The following is a 15179-nucleotide window of genomic DNA, read 5'->3' as shown; positions in this document are numbered from 1 at the left end:
GGGCGATCGAGGGGCGAGTCGTCTGTCCCGTCGACAAACGACTGGAGAGGCACGTCGAGCGATAAACATTTCAATTCTCGACTCTTCTGATACTAACCGATTCGCTGCCCACCGACATAATATTATTATTATCATTATTATTACTACTACAATAATCAACCCGTTCCAATGACTGACGACTGCAGCAGCGTTTGAATAATAATACCATTGACCACCTCCGAAATGCTTAACAAGAACGATTATATAGTCGTGTCAGACACAGCGCAGCGTCCGGAAACTTAAAGAATCTATAGGTACTATTAACCCTTTTTCGTCTCATTTTTTTTTGTAAACGATCGAATAATATGACGAAATATTATATAGCTGTGCGCAAAACTGACCTAACTATCCATTACGATTAAAATAAACCATCTGTCATGTAATAGGTACTGTACTATTAATATAAAACAACATTTTTGATTGTGTATTATATTAACGATTTATACAAATTATATAAACTATTAAGTTAAGCCCGACAATACTTAATATTACTATATTAGTATTTTAATCGCGTCGTTAGACCAGTATAAGAAGAAATAAATGAAACGATTAATTTATAAATCTCTGGTTCTGGGTAATTTTGAAACCGTCAAGTTGAATCTTATATCTGTTAATAATTTGTTAATGTTAATAAACGCTTTAATAAGTTATTTTTACTGTAATCTTTATTGTACAATATAGGTACAGTATTTTGACATAAAATATAATATATTGTAGCTAATATATATATATTAGATACAATACCAGTTGAGCATTTGGATTATATTTATTAACAATTTCTCAGCCCGCTATACAAACAAAAGTATTTAAGAAAATATACATTATATATTTCATAACGAGTTCATAAGAACGATATGAATCCCTTTTGACGTGCCACATTATGTATTTATTTGCCAGTCTGCGACTATTGTGGGACAATATAAATTTTTTATATTTCAAAGAAATTTAAGTAAATATATTTATTTTTTGTATTTTCATCAAATATTGTATTAAACTACATAACCTAACCTAACATTTAATATTATTTCCCACTGAATATTATCACCGTAATCACAGACTTAAATTATTTTAAATAGATGATTTATATAATATTTTGGACGCTATTATGAAATGTTCTGTAAATTATCATAATTACCAATGAATACATCTATGACTTAGGCCCTTAAACAGTGCTCAAAACTATCGAATTTCTAGATTTTCGAAAGGGGATTTACGCCCTGAATAAATAATAAGTCATTAAAATCGTCCCGCTATAATGTTTTTTTAAAAGGTTTCGTGTGTGTCACTAGTATAAATGTATAATATAACAATCGTATGATTAATAATCATTGATTATCATATACGTATTCCGTACTCGTAATGTTTTGAAAATGCGCGAGTGTTCCATAATCGTCCTAGGATAAACATAATCGTATTGGTTATACCACTGAACAACGGTGCGATAAATCGATAACAGTGTTATTTTTATTAAACGGAAAAAAAGCCTATTAATGTTCGATAAACAGATATTTTACAAAATTATACACAACTACATGTTGTAATAAAATTGCATTAACAATATTATTTATAGTATACTGCAATATAATATTTGAACGTCAACGGCAAATTTTAAACAAATATACGAAGATAATATACGCGTTTTAATAATGCATTAATGCCCGTCGTAAACAATAAACTATTATATAATATTATTATTGTCACGGCACATAATACCGATACGAGTGTGCATAATATTCCGTCTATACGCGGCTATCCACGTACCGGAGGTAACAACAATAATTATTATATTATTATTACGGTATTGCGAGCATCCGATTTTCACTCGCACGACTTCCATTTCTTGCACCGTACAGTCGTGCGGCGGCAGTAATGCGGCTTGCCCGGTCGACCGTGGTATAAAAACCGTATATAGTTCGTCCCTGGACACTATCTTGTACCAGTGTTATTCCGACATCGGTTCCGCGGGCCCGTGTCGCTGTGTAGTCGACCCTCGTGCGCGGGGATTATCGGACTTCGGGGGGAGGCGCGCCACATTTGTGCAAAACATATAAACTGCACGGCGCGCGGTTAATTCGGACGATAATCCATAAATACTCATTAACCCGTTGAAACACCTTGCGTGAGCTATAACACTCCGACCCACTCGCCACCATTTCACCCACCCGCACCCCCAACCGCGTCCTAACCGTCCCCGTACATTATTATTATTATCCCACCGGAAACACACACACACACATATATATATATATATCAACTCTCTCTCACACACAAACACACACACACACACACATACACATTCTCACAAGGAGATACACACGTATATGATCCCTTTTACACGTGTACCGCAGTTACACGGTATATACAGCGAGTATATAATACTACAACAGTCGTACAGGGAACTCGATAATTTGACTCGTGAAAAACACCCACACACCCACATTCGCATGAGGATAAACATATATACAGACACACACACACACGTTAAATATATCCGCCGACGATTTATCACCGTTACATTATCTGCGCGACGGCGGAGGCTGCGGCGCGGTCACGGGGATGGTCGGACGCGGTGGAAACGTCCGTGTGTTATAATTCCGTTCGGCAAAACACGCATTGGAAACTGCACGGCTGTACGAAGAACAAAACGTTTGTTAACTACACTGCCGAACCGAAACCGCAACCTCACGCGCCCGTCAAACGGGTACTCAGAAATATATTATTATTTTACGCTCGTGCGATGTTATCAATACGTCAGACCAACGATATTATTATCTTCGCAGTATTTCCGAATCGAACCGGATGTGTGCGTTTGGTGTTTTTTGGATATCGAGTAGCGTCCGTTTTGTGTATCTACTCGATAATCGACATAAAATAATACGTATCAACATATCGTTGTGTACGCTTAATCAAATACAAATAAGTCGATGACTATCGATATGCTTTTGATCAGAGTCGTTATAGAAACCAAAATAACCGCAAAGCAAATGACACTGATTGGAGCACAAAATGATTCCTATTAAAAATGTAGGTACCTAATATAATTAATTAATAATTAGTAATGTATTAATACTTTGAAAATAATATCTAGAGGTTTTTGTTTTTATTGAAGACTTATTCAATTGCCAGTTTGTTTTATTGTATAAAGTGTACGTATGAAAAAATATACCTACACAGCTAATTTAAAAGTGAATTTAATTATGTTTTCTACTTAGTCTGGAATTAATGATAATTCACATTTTAAAGTAACCATTTGTTTTCAAAATAAAAAATATACATCCATATTTATAGTTACACTATTATTATGATGGCTAATTACAAATCTCATGAAATATTTTAAGTAATTCAAAATACGTTAAGATAGTATTCAATAATATTGAAATAGGTTCAATCTACTGAAGATTCCGTTTTATAAAAATGTTGTAGCAACTCGTGCTAACTTAAAATATTTAAAATTGGCTTTAAATTTACGTGATATATAACATAATGAGAACTATACTTTTGTACTAAAATCAAATAATATTTAACTAGACATAAGGATAAAAATTATGTAAATATGCATTGTTTATGATTCATAAGTATTATTAATATTGAATCGAATAAAATAGGTTCAATTCAAAAGTAAAAGAAAAGTTTTCACAAAATAAAATCCCTAGTTCATTCAATCTAACATAATTTTATAATATCTACAAATTCGCAAATAAATAGTTATTTAAAGAATATATAATATATAATATTATGTATTAATGATGTAGGAACCATTCACTTAAATGAACAACTAGTGTCTAATGTGGACGTATGGTAAATATGTATCAAATTTTAAATCGAGCAACGAAAATTAAAAATATGAAATAGTCCCATAAGTATTATACACAATAGTTTTCCATAGTTTTCATTTCATATAAAAACAATAACTTACTAACTCTTACGTCAGTAATTATAAAACGAAATGATGTAAAATGACGATGAAAATACACGTGGAAAGAGAAACTGCATATATTATTGTACATGCACAATACTGTGTACTTACTTACACTAAATACACGTGTGGTGCTGGTGCACGACTAATGGCTTTTTCGTGTTTTGTCAAAGCTAATGTGATTTTAGTTCTCTATTTTTGTATTCTAACAGATTTAAACAAATTTTTAGTTTAAGTCATGACATAATGTCCATTCCATAACATACATAAACACATGCATTTAGAAACATTCAAACATTCAGTATTTACAATACTCAAGCTCGACACTATTGCTTAATTTAATCATTTTTACTGCATTAATATTACGAAAATTTTGGCTTCTTTACAATAACTATGTTTCACGTATAATCAAAATTGTGATTTTTTGATTTAAAGATTCTCACTTCATAATCCATTGAAATATGATAATACATTTTATAAACTATAATTTATAGTATCACACAATTAAAATAAGTTATTGTTAGTAAATAATAATTCTAAAAAATCTAATTAATGAAAAATTAATTGACTAAAAGTAAATATTATTTAAAATAAAATATTTAATATACCAAATACGTTAATTTAACGCGTATTTGTTTAATTTAAACTAAGTTTAGATAAAAATAGTAATAAAAAAACAGTATAAAAACACATTGAATACAAATAAATCATAAAATAAAACTATGAATTCACACAAAATGAGAGATTAAGATGTGTAAACTTGACTACACTCTACATAGTGTAACTGACGTTGTCAACAATTTTTGAATAGGTACCTTATGCGGCAATGACTATAAGTGTACTGTGTTTCTGTAGACTATCATATTGAACGATGTGTAACCTTTATTACATATTATTAGAATTCGCATCAGTGGCGTATTTACGGGGGGGGGGGTAGATCCCCCCTTGGTTTTTTTTAATAGTAAGTTGAATATTGTTGGTAAGTGGGTAAGTTAACCCCTCACCGTCGAGGAAATTATGTTATCCAACGTATATCCCCCCCTGGTCAAAATCCTAAATACGCCACTGATTCGCATAACAATATAATGTTACAACGAACATAAAAGTTGATAGATTGCATTCTATTTACAAATATTATATTTCAATTAATGATAAAAACAGGTAATATGGAAAACTAAATGATTGATAAATTCAATATTTTAAAAATAAGTATAACTAAATGTATACCAAATTTAAAAATACTTGTCATCAATATATTAAGTTTAAGGACATATTATGTATCGTAGTTAATAATTATAAGTTAACTCTGATCGATCAGAGAAAAACGATTTCAATCGTGCAAACTGAGGTCAGAATTTGCTATTATTATAGGTATTAGAATATTAATTAATCAAATTTGTATACTACGTGTTCAAATTCTAAACAAAAACTTTACTTATTCTTTTTTTATCTATACCCAAATAATATGTAAGAAATCTAAATAGAAACTATAAGACACTTAAAGATTCATACTGCAATTAACTAATTATAAAAATAATAGCGTTATGAACAACGAATCAGTATGTATTTTTTGTATTATACATTTATACTTTTATTGTTATATTATACTCTTTATAATAGTTTAGTAAATTATTGACATTGACTTTGGTTAATGGAAGTATGCAAAGAAATTGGGTCAATCTAGTTTAACTGAAGTTCTAGTAATTGAACTCTATTCGTATATCGTTTCGTTTAAAGCTGCAAACCATTTTCGATGAATAACATTTATAATATTTAATAAAAATAAATATAAATACACAAAACAAAATGTCCCAATTCGAGATTGCTAAATAGCCAAATAACTTTCAAATATTTTTAATAATAAAGAACAGTTTAAAAAGGTAAGTTAGTGAAAAATTAGTTGTTTTGGATATGGATGTTTGATTTATTAGCACTCGTTTGCAATAGTATTTAGAAAATTCATTATTACGCAATTATAAAAATGTAGTAAGTAAAGTAAGTAAATAATTTTTATAATTTAAATTTTTTTAATAATATAATTTAATAACAAAAAAGTCAAAATGTAACATTTAGATAGAAGATTTTATAAATCTAATACACCAATAACTAAAATGTTAAAAAATTTTCCAAAACCATTGTGTAGATTTAAAAACCAGTTACACATATTGTATAATATTTTACACGATATAAATATATTCCTTATTAATAACATTTTAGTCGACCAACTATGAAAAATATAAATGTCGTCCGTTGATGGCGAATAAACCAAAATTTCTACATAGTTGATCGGTTGAGAGTCTAATAATTGAAAAGTTCTTTACACTGAGTAGATTTTTGACGTAGAAATATTCGAATACTTATTGAAAAAGAAATATATATATATATATATATATAGATCTCGTTGCTTTGAACTAGTGTGCAAACATAACTTCTGAAACTCTCTTGAAGGTTACACAACTTATTACAAATTGTAATTTTAAAAATTGAATTGAAAATTTTAAAACTAAGTTTTTACAAATTTATAAGGTTCTCAACCTTGGTAAATATAAATTACTACATAATATGTTGAAATTCATATAATTCGATAGTTATCTATCTGCCTATTGGAAAATAGATGGTAAATGTCAGCAGAATATCTACAATACAAGAAGCCCATTTATAAAATGTGTGTTGTACATATTGAGTAATGTGCGCGTAAAATAATAATTTGTAACAATTTATGTTGAAAATGTCATTTGCATTTTATGTTACAATATATTATAATGCTACGAAAATACGTATAGTTACATCAAATAATATGTCTTATTTAAACACAAAGTTACATCAATTTTTTGTTTTTTATTCTTTCTTCTTTATATATTATTGTAATATAGATGGATATTAAATTGTATTCGATTAAAAATTAATTTAATTTTCCATTATATAATTTTAAAAAATAAATAAGTAATCTATGTATTTTAATTCAACTATGATCTACGAGTCCTTAAATACATTTATACGTATATTTCAACTATATTTAATTAATTCATTAATTTTCTTGTTTTGTCAGTGTTAAAATATAAACTCGTTGTTGATTACTCTGGAATATGTTTTTATTGACCTTAAATCAATTATTTCTATATAGACTCTTATACTGGTTGTCAAACTTCCATTAGATAGAACCGTAAAAGCCATTATTCAATAATTAAAATTATTATTATAAGCATCATTCAAAGGTTTGGTCAACAGTTAGGTACGTTTGAAAGGCTACTATTGAATACAATAGTCATATTTGGTCATAAACCTATATTGAAAATATATTTCACACTAATAAGTTTCTATTCTCTAATAATATTATATATATATATATATATATATATATATATATATATATATTATTATCTCTTATAGAATATTGTGGTTTTAAAATTTTCAAAAATCTAATAAAATTATTTTTATTTTTATTTTTTTTAATAATCAATAAATAATTATTAAAAAATTATTTTATTTTTTTTAAAATTAATGAATTATGATAATAAAATGTTTCAGCTATTATTGTTCTATATTATTTAATTTATATTTATATTTTTTTTAAATTTTAAATAATAAAGAAATGTAATATTATAATATTTTTTTTTAAATTTACAATATGCATTACTTGCATAAATTTATTCTTAGTTACGTATTTACTTAACTATAATTATTTTTGCTAACAATTGGTAAGTTTTATTTTAATAAACACTTTTTTTTTATTCTACTTATTGATATTCCTAATATATGAGCAATTAATTTTATTTTTTAAATATATGAACCAATGACTTAATTTAATCGAGAGTTGATAGTTTAGTAGTCGTAGTCAATATATTATTATGCAATTTTGACTAAAAAAAAAAACCTTAAGTGCACCTTTGGGATCTCCAACTAATTTATACTAGGTATCTATATAGACCATCCATATATCGATAAATCAGTAAACTACTATACTGTCAATGGAAACACAATTAAGAAATAATTAATCTTAACTTACAAAGTAGTGTATTATAATACATAGTACAAATAATCAATGACTCATGTAATTTGTTGGGAATACTATTTACTTATATACCTACATACTTTTTACAATAGATAGGTAGGCGGTACATTATTTTTTTTTAGCGATGACTTCTTGTATTTATACTGTTAGTTGTACTGTTGTTTAATAATAATGCAAAATTAAATTTAAGCTTCACATATATTTTTCAAATTTAACTATTCATTTGTATTTTATTTGTACTTATACTTTCAGGTAATATGCAAATAAAGTATACACTTATTGACGTATTGTCATACTGAGAAATAAAATATTTATACATGTCATAAAACGTATTACCTATATTAATTTATCTAATTATAATATGTATTATTATTAAAATAGTTAAAATCAACCAAAAAAATTAAAATGTATTGTTCATAAAATAAGTTATACCGTATTATAATAATATAATACATTCAACAATAAATTATGTGGAAATATACATTATGTTATCGATTATAACACAGTGTAACCACTGGTATTATTTATCATTTGAATAAGCTGTTGAACTATCTTATTTTCGGTTTATTAGATTTAAACATATAAGCCTTCAGTGACATTCATCCAGATGCGAATTAAAGAGAAGTAAAGACCTTAAGGATCGCATTTCATGCCACAAAAATTGTATTTTATACTACTTTATTTGATTCTCTTTCATTTTTTCATATTTTCCTTCTATTTTTTTTTTTTTTTATGTCAGTACCTTTCGTGATACTTGAGCCAACAATAAAAACTATGGCTCCTTTTACTTGTTAAAAACTAAACTAAAAACCAGCAGTTAAAGCTGTTGCTATCGTGTCGAATGAAAAGGGAACGAAACAAAAGCACAAAGAGCGAAAATCAATTGTAAATAAGATTCAAATACTTTGTAATTTCCCAAATTGCTGACGACACAAGGCAGCGAGACATCCCTTCCCACGGGTATCGTAACGTTTGGAATGGGCTCGGCGAACTCGGGTTCCAACACCGATAAAACTGTAACATAAAAAAATATAAAAATTTATATATTTATTCGTACACATACGTAATGCGGTAGTAATTTATTTGCGCAACAATTGTAAATAAATAAATGATCATAAATAACAAAAAAATGCAACAGCCAGATGTTTTTTTTTAAATCTATCAATTTTTAATAAAATATCTTCCTATGGTTTCCAAATCGATTTCCAGTAGAATACATGTTCAAGTCGCTATTTCATTTTAGTAATCCGAAGTGTTGTTTTGGTTTTTTTTTCAACTAAACCTATTTATTGATAGATTAACCTCAATCAGTTTATAACTCGAGTATATTTTATTGCTTTAATGAAAACCCCATCGTTTAAATCGAAATTACTACATTTTGATGCCAAATTATTTCAATCTTGGTTAAATATGTTTCATAATATTTGTATAAATTAATTTTCTTACTTCGTATATGTAAATGATTATTTTAAAATATCTATTATTAACAGACTAAAAAATGATACAATATATCATGAACAATAAATGTATTTTATTATACCCTTCATTAAATCGATTACAAAAGTTATTAAATTTTAATTATTAAATACCTTTAAATTGTCACACTATTGAATCAATAATAATGATTTATATTATGTATGATATAAGCACCTACTTAAAATAATGTAAAATCTGTTTTTCGAGAGTATAAAACAATTATTTTTAAATATTTACATCTCGCAAAATACACAAATAACAAAACAATTTTGTATTCATTACTATAACAAAGTTATAAATTTAAATTTAAGCATTTTTGCAGACAATTTTCATACGATGTATGACAATAAATACAAATGCATAAATTCTTATTTGCATTCAAAAATATGCAGTTACTGGCTAAAAATTCTGCATATAGAATAACACAATGAAAGAATTTTCGTTGAACGTCGTGTAACTTGCATTACGTCGAAATCATCTAAATCACTACAGATTATAAAGATTAAATAAAGTTTATTAAATGTGTATTATCAAATAAAATGTTAAACGAATACACATAGCAGGTTACGAGCAGAATAACACTATTACGCATATACTTGCATATTATATCCATGTTATAATATTATGCACGATATCCCGTTATAACTTAATTGCCAAGTATGCGGGTTGTAGATGCACTCACTATTATTTAATTCTAAACACGCACAGTGCTTTTAAACGTTGTGCACCAGATAAATATTCCAAATTACCGTTCACTCCACCAAGTCTCCTTTAAATTACGTCGACGAATCAACAAACAAACGGATAACAACGGGCAAAAACTACTTTGAAACTCAAATACTTGACGGACCAGCTGTTAAATAGCATTACATCAGGCCAAAAGAAGAAATGAATTAGGCGCAATGAGTACCTACCTAATTATTGTAATATCTTCTACTGAATTATTCTGTACAGTAAAATTTATGACTCTAATAAGTTTACATAAACTATGACTGGAATATAAACAGAAATGTTTTGCGTGCTTCACTAGATTTCTGATTTCAGTTTAAAAAACGACTGATCTATGGTTTTGGTTAACAAATATTGATTTTTTTTATAGTAAGTTCAAATATAAATAGATTGACTTACTACCAGATTTATCTTGTTGAATATTTATAATAATAATAGATATAAGAAATTAGTTCCTAGAAATTTTAATATTGTATAAAATACTAAATAAAATATTAAGTTGAAAATCTATGGATGTTTTACCAGTAAAAACTTTTGTTTTTTTTTATTATTATTAATGTTGAAATACAAAATGAAAAAACTCATGTATAAAATGCAAAAAGTTGTTTTATTCCTATCAGAAAATGTATTACAAAAACTCAATTCTTCAGTTTTGTTATTTAAACGAAAAATCTAAACCCGTTTTAATGTAACCTCGAAGGGGCAAAATGTCACTAAGATCTATCTCCCCACATTCACCCGTGAAACAGCGTTTTACTCTATTTGGATTTCTCAAGGGATGTTTCAAGGTTCAAAACACCTTTACTTATATCAATAATGCCAGTTTGGAAACGTGTTCAGACACGCAGATCGGTGATGGATTCAAATAACCTCTCAAATACACATACTATGTGTAACATGCTGAACATTATTACAATATTCACCGTGATACACAGTAAAAACAATGAAGTACGCAATGAAGTTCTTATGTTTATTGGTGGTATTTGGTTTAAGGATATCAGTAGACGATTCAGTCGGTCTTTCGTAGTTCACCATGGGCTTAACGCCACAACTGCCGACTGTCGCCGTTGGTTCATAGCTCTTTGGTTAATGTAGTTTTTATGGTACTCGTAAATAAGTTTCTATATGGCTATTATTCGGGACTGGCGGGAAGATATGACTTCACCCATTTTGCCGCCCACCTGTTTTTTGGCTTCCGTCGTTCCACCGTGTTAGCAGGTCGGATTCCCTCCACCACTCAACAACACTGCGGTGAATTCGATGGATATATGCGGGGCAAGGGAATGCGGTAAGTACAGCCACCGATGGTATAAAAGAGTAGTGTGAGAGAGAGATAGTGTAGAAAGATGGGGGATGAGACCTGCAGGGAAAATACAGATGGCGAACAACGTTTGGTGGAGAGAAGGATAAAAGTAGAAGGTGAGATGTAGATAAAGATAGAGGGAGGGACGGTTGATCAACGAAATGGCCGCTTGTAATGAGAATAAACGATCTGACGTATAAAAACCATCTGGTTCCACTGGATGCTCTTTTCCTGCTTTCACTTCCTTATTTCCTCAAAAACATCGTGCGGTAATAGCTCGCGTGGCAGAAGCCACGACGATAAACATTGAGACGACCATAACTACGATCACGACTTTTTTACACCTTGAAATAAGTCCATCAATCACTTGTGACTACAAATATGCAGTCATACACCCTCACAGTTACAGTTAAGTAGCTCGTATCGCGTTCTACCTCCTCTCTGACAACTAAAAAATCCCGTTTCAATTAAAAATAATGTACGTTAATATTTCAATTTCATTTAATATATAAAAATTATACTATGACAAAAATAATTACTGCAAAAGTTTAAACTTTCCCGTAGTTGCATTTAAGGTCTGCGCGAATCGTGTTATCAAGTTTTAAACTAATTAATTTCCTTGTGCAGTTTACAGTATATTAAATTATATTCAAACTAAAGCAAATTGGACCAATATTAAAGAATGTAATTTAACATTTGTTAATCGGGAAAGATATAAGACATAGATAATATTTTAAATACATAACATTTACACATACAGTTAAACCTCTCTATAGTGGTTACTATAGTAAAAATAGAATGTGTCGTTTATTAAGGAGTATTCGTAATAACAGTTGCGTAGTTCCACTGTAACAGTATTGTATTCAAAGTACCTAATATAATAAACCGAGAAATTTAAAATTAATTACATATTAATATATTATAGAGCATTAATTTTAGTAATAAATTTATGATTTCTAGTTTTCTACCAATGATATATATTTTGTGGGATTATATGAAATTAAAACATTCATCAAACTAGAAGTATTTTAAAACATTTCGTAGAAACAACATTTAATATAAATAAACGTATATGTTAGGTACTGTGTAAATAAAGTAAATGTTGAGTCTTCAGTATGACATTGTATTTGATAAAGTCAATTGTGTATATTATCATCATATTTAGACCTCTTTATTTACCTTTCAACTTGAATGTATAACTATAATAATTACAATACTTGATTTAATACTCATTGACTAAACTTAGTATTTACAATAATAATATTTTATTTTTAAATACATGATGAAATCTTGACTGTATCTTAGCTAATTTTCTGATTAACAAACTATATAATATATAAAATATAATATGTAATAATAAAATAATAATATATAATATATATAATATGTATTATAATTGGTGTTTATTAATTAATTGCTTATTATAAAAATAATTGTTACAGATTGTATGTTTTATCTTTTCTAAAAAAAAAAAAAAAAATGTTTTAAAAATAATAAAAGTGTAAGCTATGCATATACCTAATGTTTAGTTTGGATCAAATAGATAAGTATGATTTTTGTAATTTAATAAAATTATACGATATAGCTGTGATGAGGTGAAATATTGGTTAAAGTGAATATTAAGGTACAGTTTTGGTTTTGTTTATTGAGTAAAAACAAGATGTTATTTGAAATAATTTAAGCAAAATAAATATCTAAAAATGTTCGTGACATAAATTATCTATACTTTATGTTTGCGTTTACCATATTTTCAGCTGGTTGATATGGGTTTAAGTTGAAATTAGATTTACCAAGAATATTGTTTAAATGACGAAAATTTTGTTATATTATTTTTAACACTTCTATCCTTCAAAATTGTAAAAATATGATCATTGAATTATTATAATATTGTATTACTTTAAAATAAATAATAATATTTTATGTTTCTATAAAATCTTTCACAAAGTTGTCAGATATACGAGTAAATTAAAATTAAATTGATTACTCGTGTAAGTGTATGCTATTGGTATAATATTAATAATAATTTATTATACACATATATATATGTTTCTTTGTTAAATTTAATTACTGATAATGTGACAATGAATAATATATTCCAATTAGCTGGTAATACGTAAATAACATAGTTAAGCATGTATAAGTCAATAACACATGAGTTATTGCGAGATAACACTGAAATATATTTACGAGAACATTAAAACTATAATTTTGTTTACGAGATTGAACATAAAAATAAACTAGACCATGGGTACATACAACGAGAAACATAAAACATTAAAAGCAATATTTTGTTGAAGATTTCGGGACAATAAATTTTATTATTCAACAATTTATACATTCGGAGCACATATTTTAAACAATGCTGTTTGTTCAATAAAATGTCGATCCAATATTCAACGCCAATGAAATGTATTCCTTACCTGGACACGAGAATATTTGAATAATCTCAACCTTGTATAGTATAATATATATCAATAAATAAATAAATTCTATTTAATGAAATATATTAATTTGGTAATATTTATTGAAGCCCTCAGACGTATTATAAGACTTAGTTTGTCTTTAAAAAGAATAACAACGTTTTTTTTTATTTGACTTAAACAAATTAAGTAAAAAAAAAAAATGTTATTGTTATAAACTGTGTCAAGATTGACCCGCATGACAATTTAGAATTTAAAATTTCGTGTTCTTTTTAAAATAATGTTATAACGTTATATTATATTAAATAATTATGTTATATATATAAACTAAACCATTCAATATATAAGAATATCATCTTTTCATTGTATGAGTATATAATTTTAAATTATTTTATTCATACTCGTTGTGATGCTCTTAAAAATTAATACTTAGACCCAATTAAACATCTAGTAGAAACTTGTAATATTACTAGCGAGTAAAAAGAAAATACTTTTTTATGATTTCATCCAGCTGAATATAAAATATATTTTTTTGTTCTATTAGATAGCTGTTTTGTTTACTATAGAAATACTATTTTTAATTTACATAAATTATAGAGTAAGAGAAATTAAAAAAAAAAAAAACCTAAAACAAAAAATTTAATACAAGTATATAAAATGAAAAAAAATACGTTGTATAGATAATTAATTTCAAAAATAAAAACCCCCATTGAAAATTCAAGTATTTATTAGAATTCAAATAATTATATAAGAATGAATTAAAATATGAAACTAATATTGATATAACTGAGTATTATGTATTTATGTTCACTTTAAAAAAGAGCTATTCATAATATTATCGGCACCTATACATTTTTAAATAAAATATTTATTAAAACGTATAATTATTTTACAATTGAATTAGTTAAGATTTTCTCAATAATAACAAAAATATATTAAAATCAATAATATAATCAACCACATATTCTAATGACTTTATTATTAATATTTAGTATCTATAATAGTAGTATTCTTAATAATATTATGTTTACTACCTGAAAATGCATACATATATTATAATTTTTAAGGTATATTTTCGCTTTGCTATATCCCAAAAATCAAAATAATTTCAAATATAACTTTAAAATAATATAACGCAGCTCAATATTCGTGGAATATGCTTTACTAATTTATTATAGTAAACTAACTCCTATCACCCTCTACACTTCCAAACTCAACTATGATTAGAATGCCCTTGAGTATAAATCAAATGGTTTGAAGTTTACAATATCTATAATTTTAAAT

The 15179-nt window shown here is 27.1% G+C and overlaps 1 protein-coding gene across 1 annotated transcript in view; it reads right to left on the bottom strand.

Moving 5' to 3' along the window:
- LOC114128905 (lachesin-like) overlaps positions 1 to 15179 on the bottom strand; it is a 108149-nt gene that overhangs the window by 75104 nt on the left and 17866 nt on the right. Inside the window, exon 2 of the mRNA XM_027993514.2 lies at positions 8872 to 8981. Within this exon, the coding sequence (XP_027849315.2) occupies positions 8872 to 8981 (110 nt within the window). The remainder of the gene's footprint in view (positions 1 to 8871; positions 8982 to 15179) is intronic.

This window comes from Aphis gossypii, chromosome 1, assembly GCF_020184175.1.
Source record: "Aphis gossypii isolate Hap1 chromosome 1, ASM2018417v2, whole genome shotgun sequence".
NCBI lineage: Eukaryota > Metazoa > Arthropoda > Insecta > Hemiptera > Aphididae > Aphis > Aphis gossypii.
The sequence above is the reverse complement of the archived record's forward strand: the minus strand, read 5'-3'. Positions and strand labels throughout refer to the sequence as shown.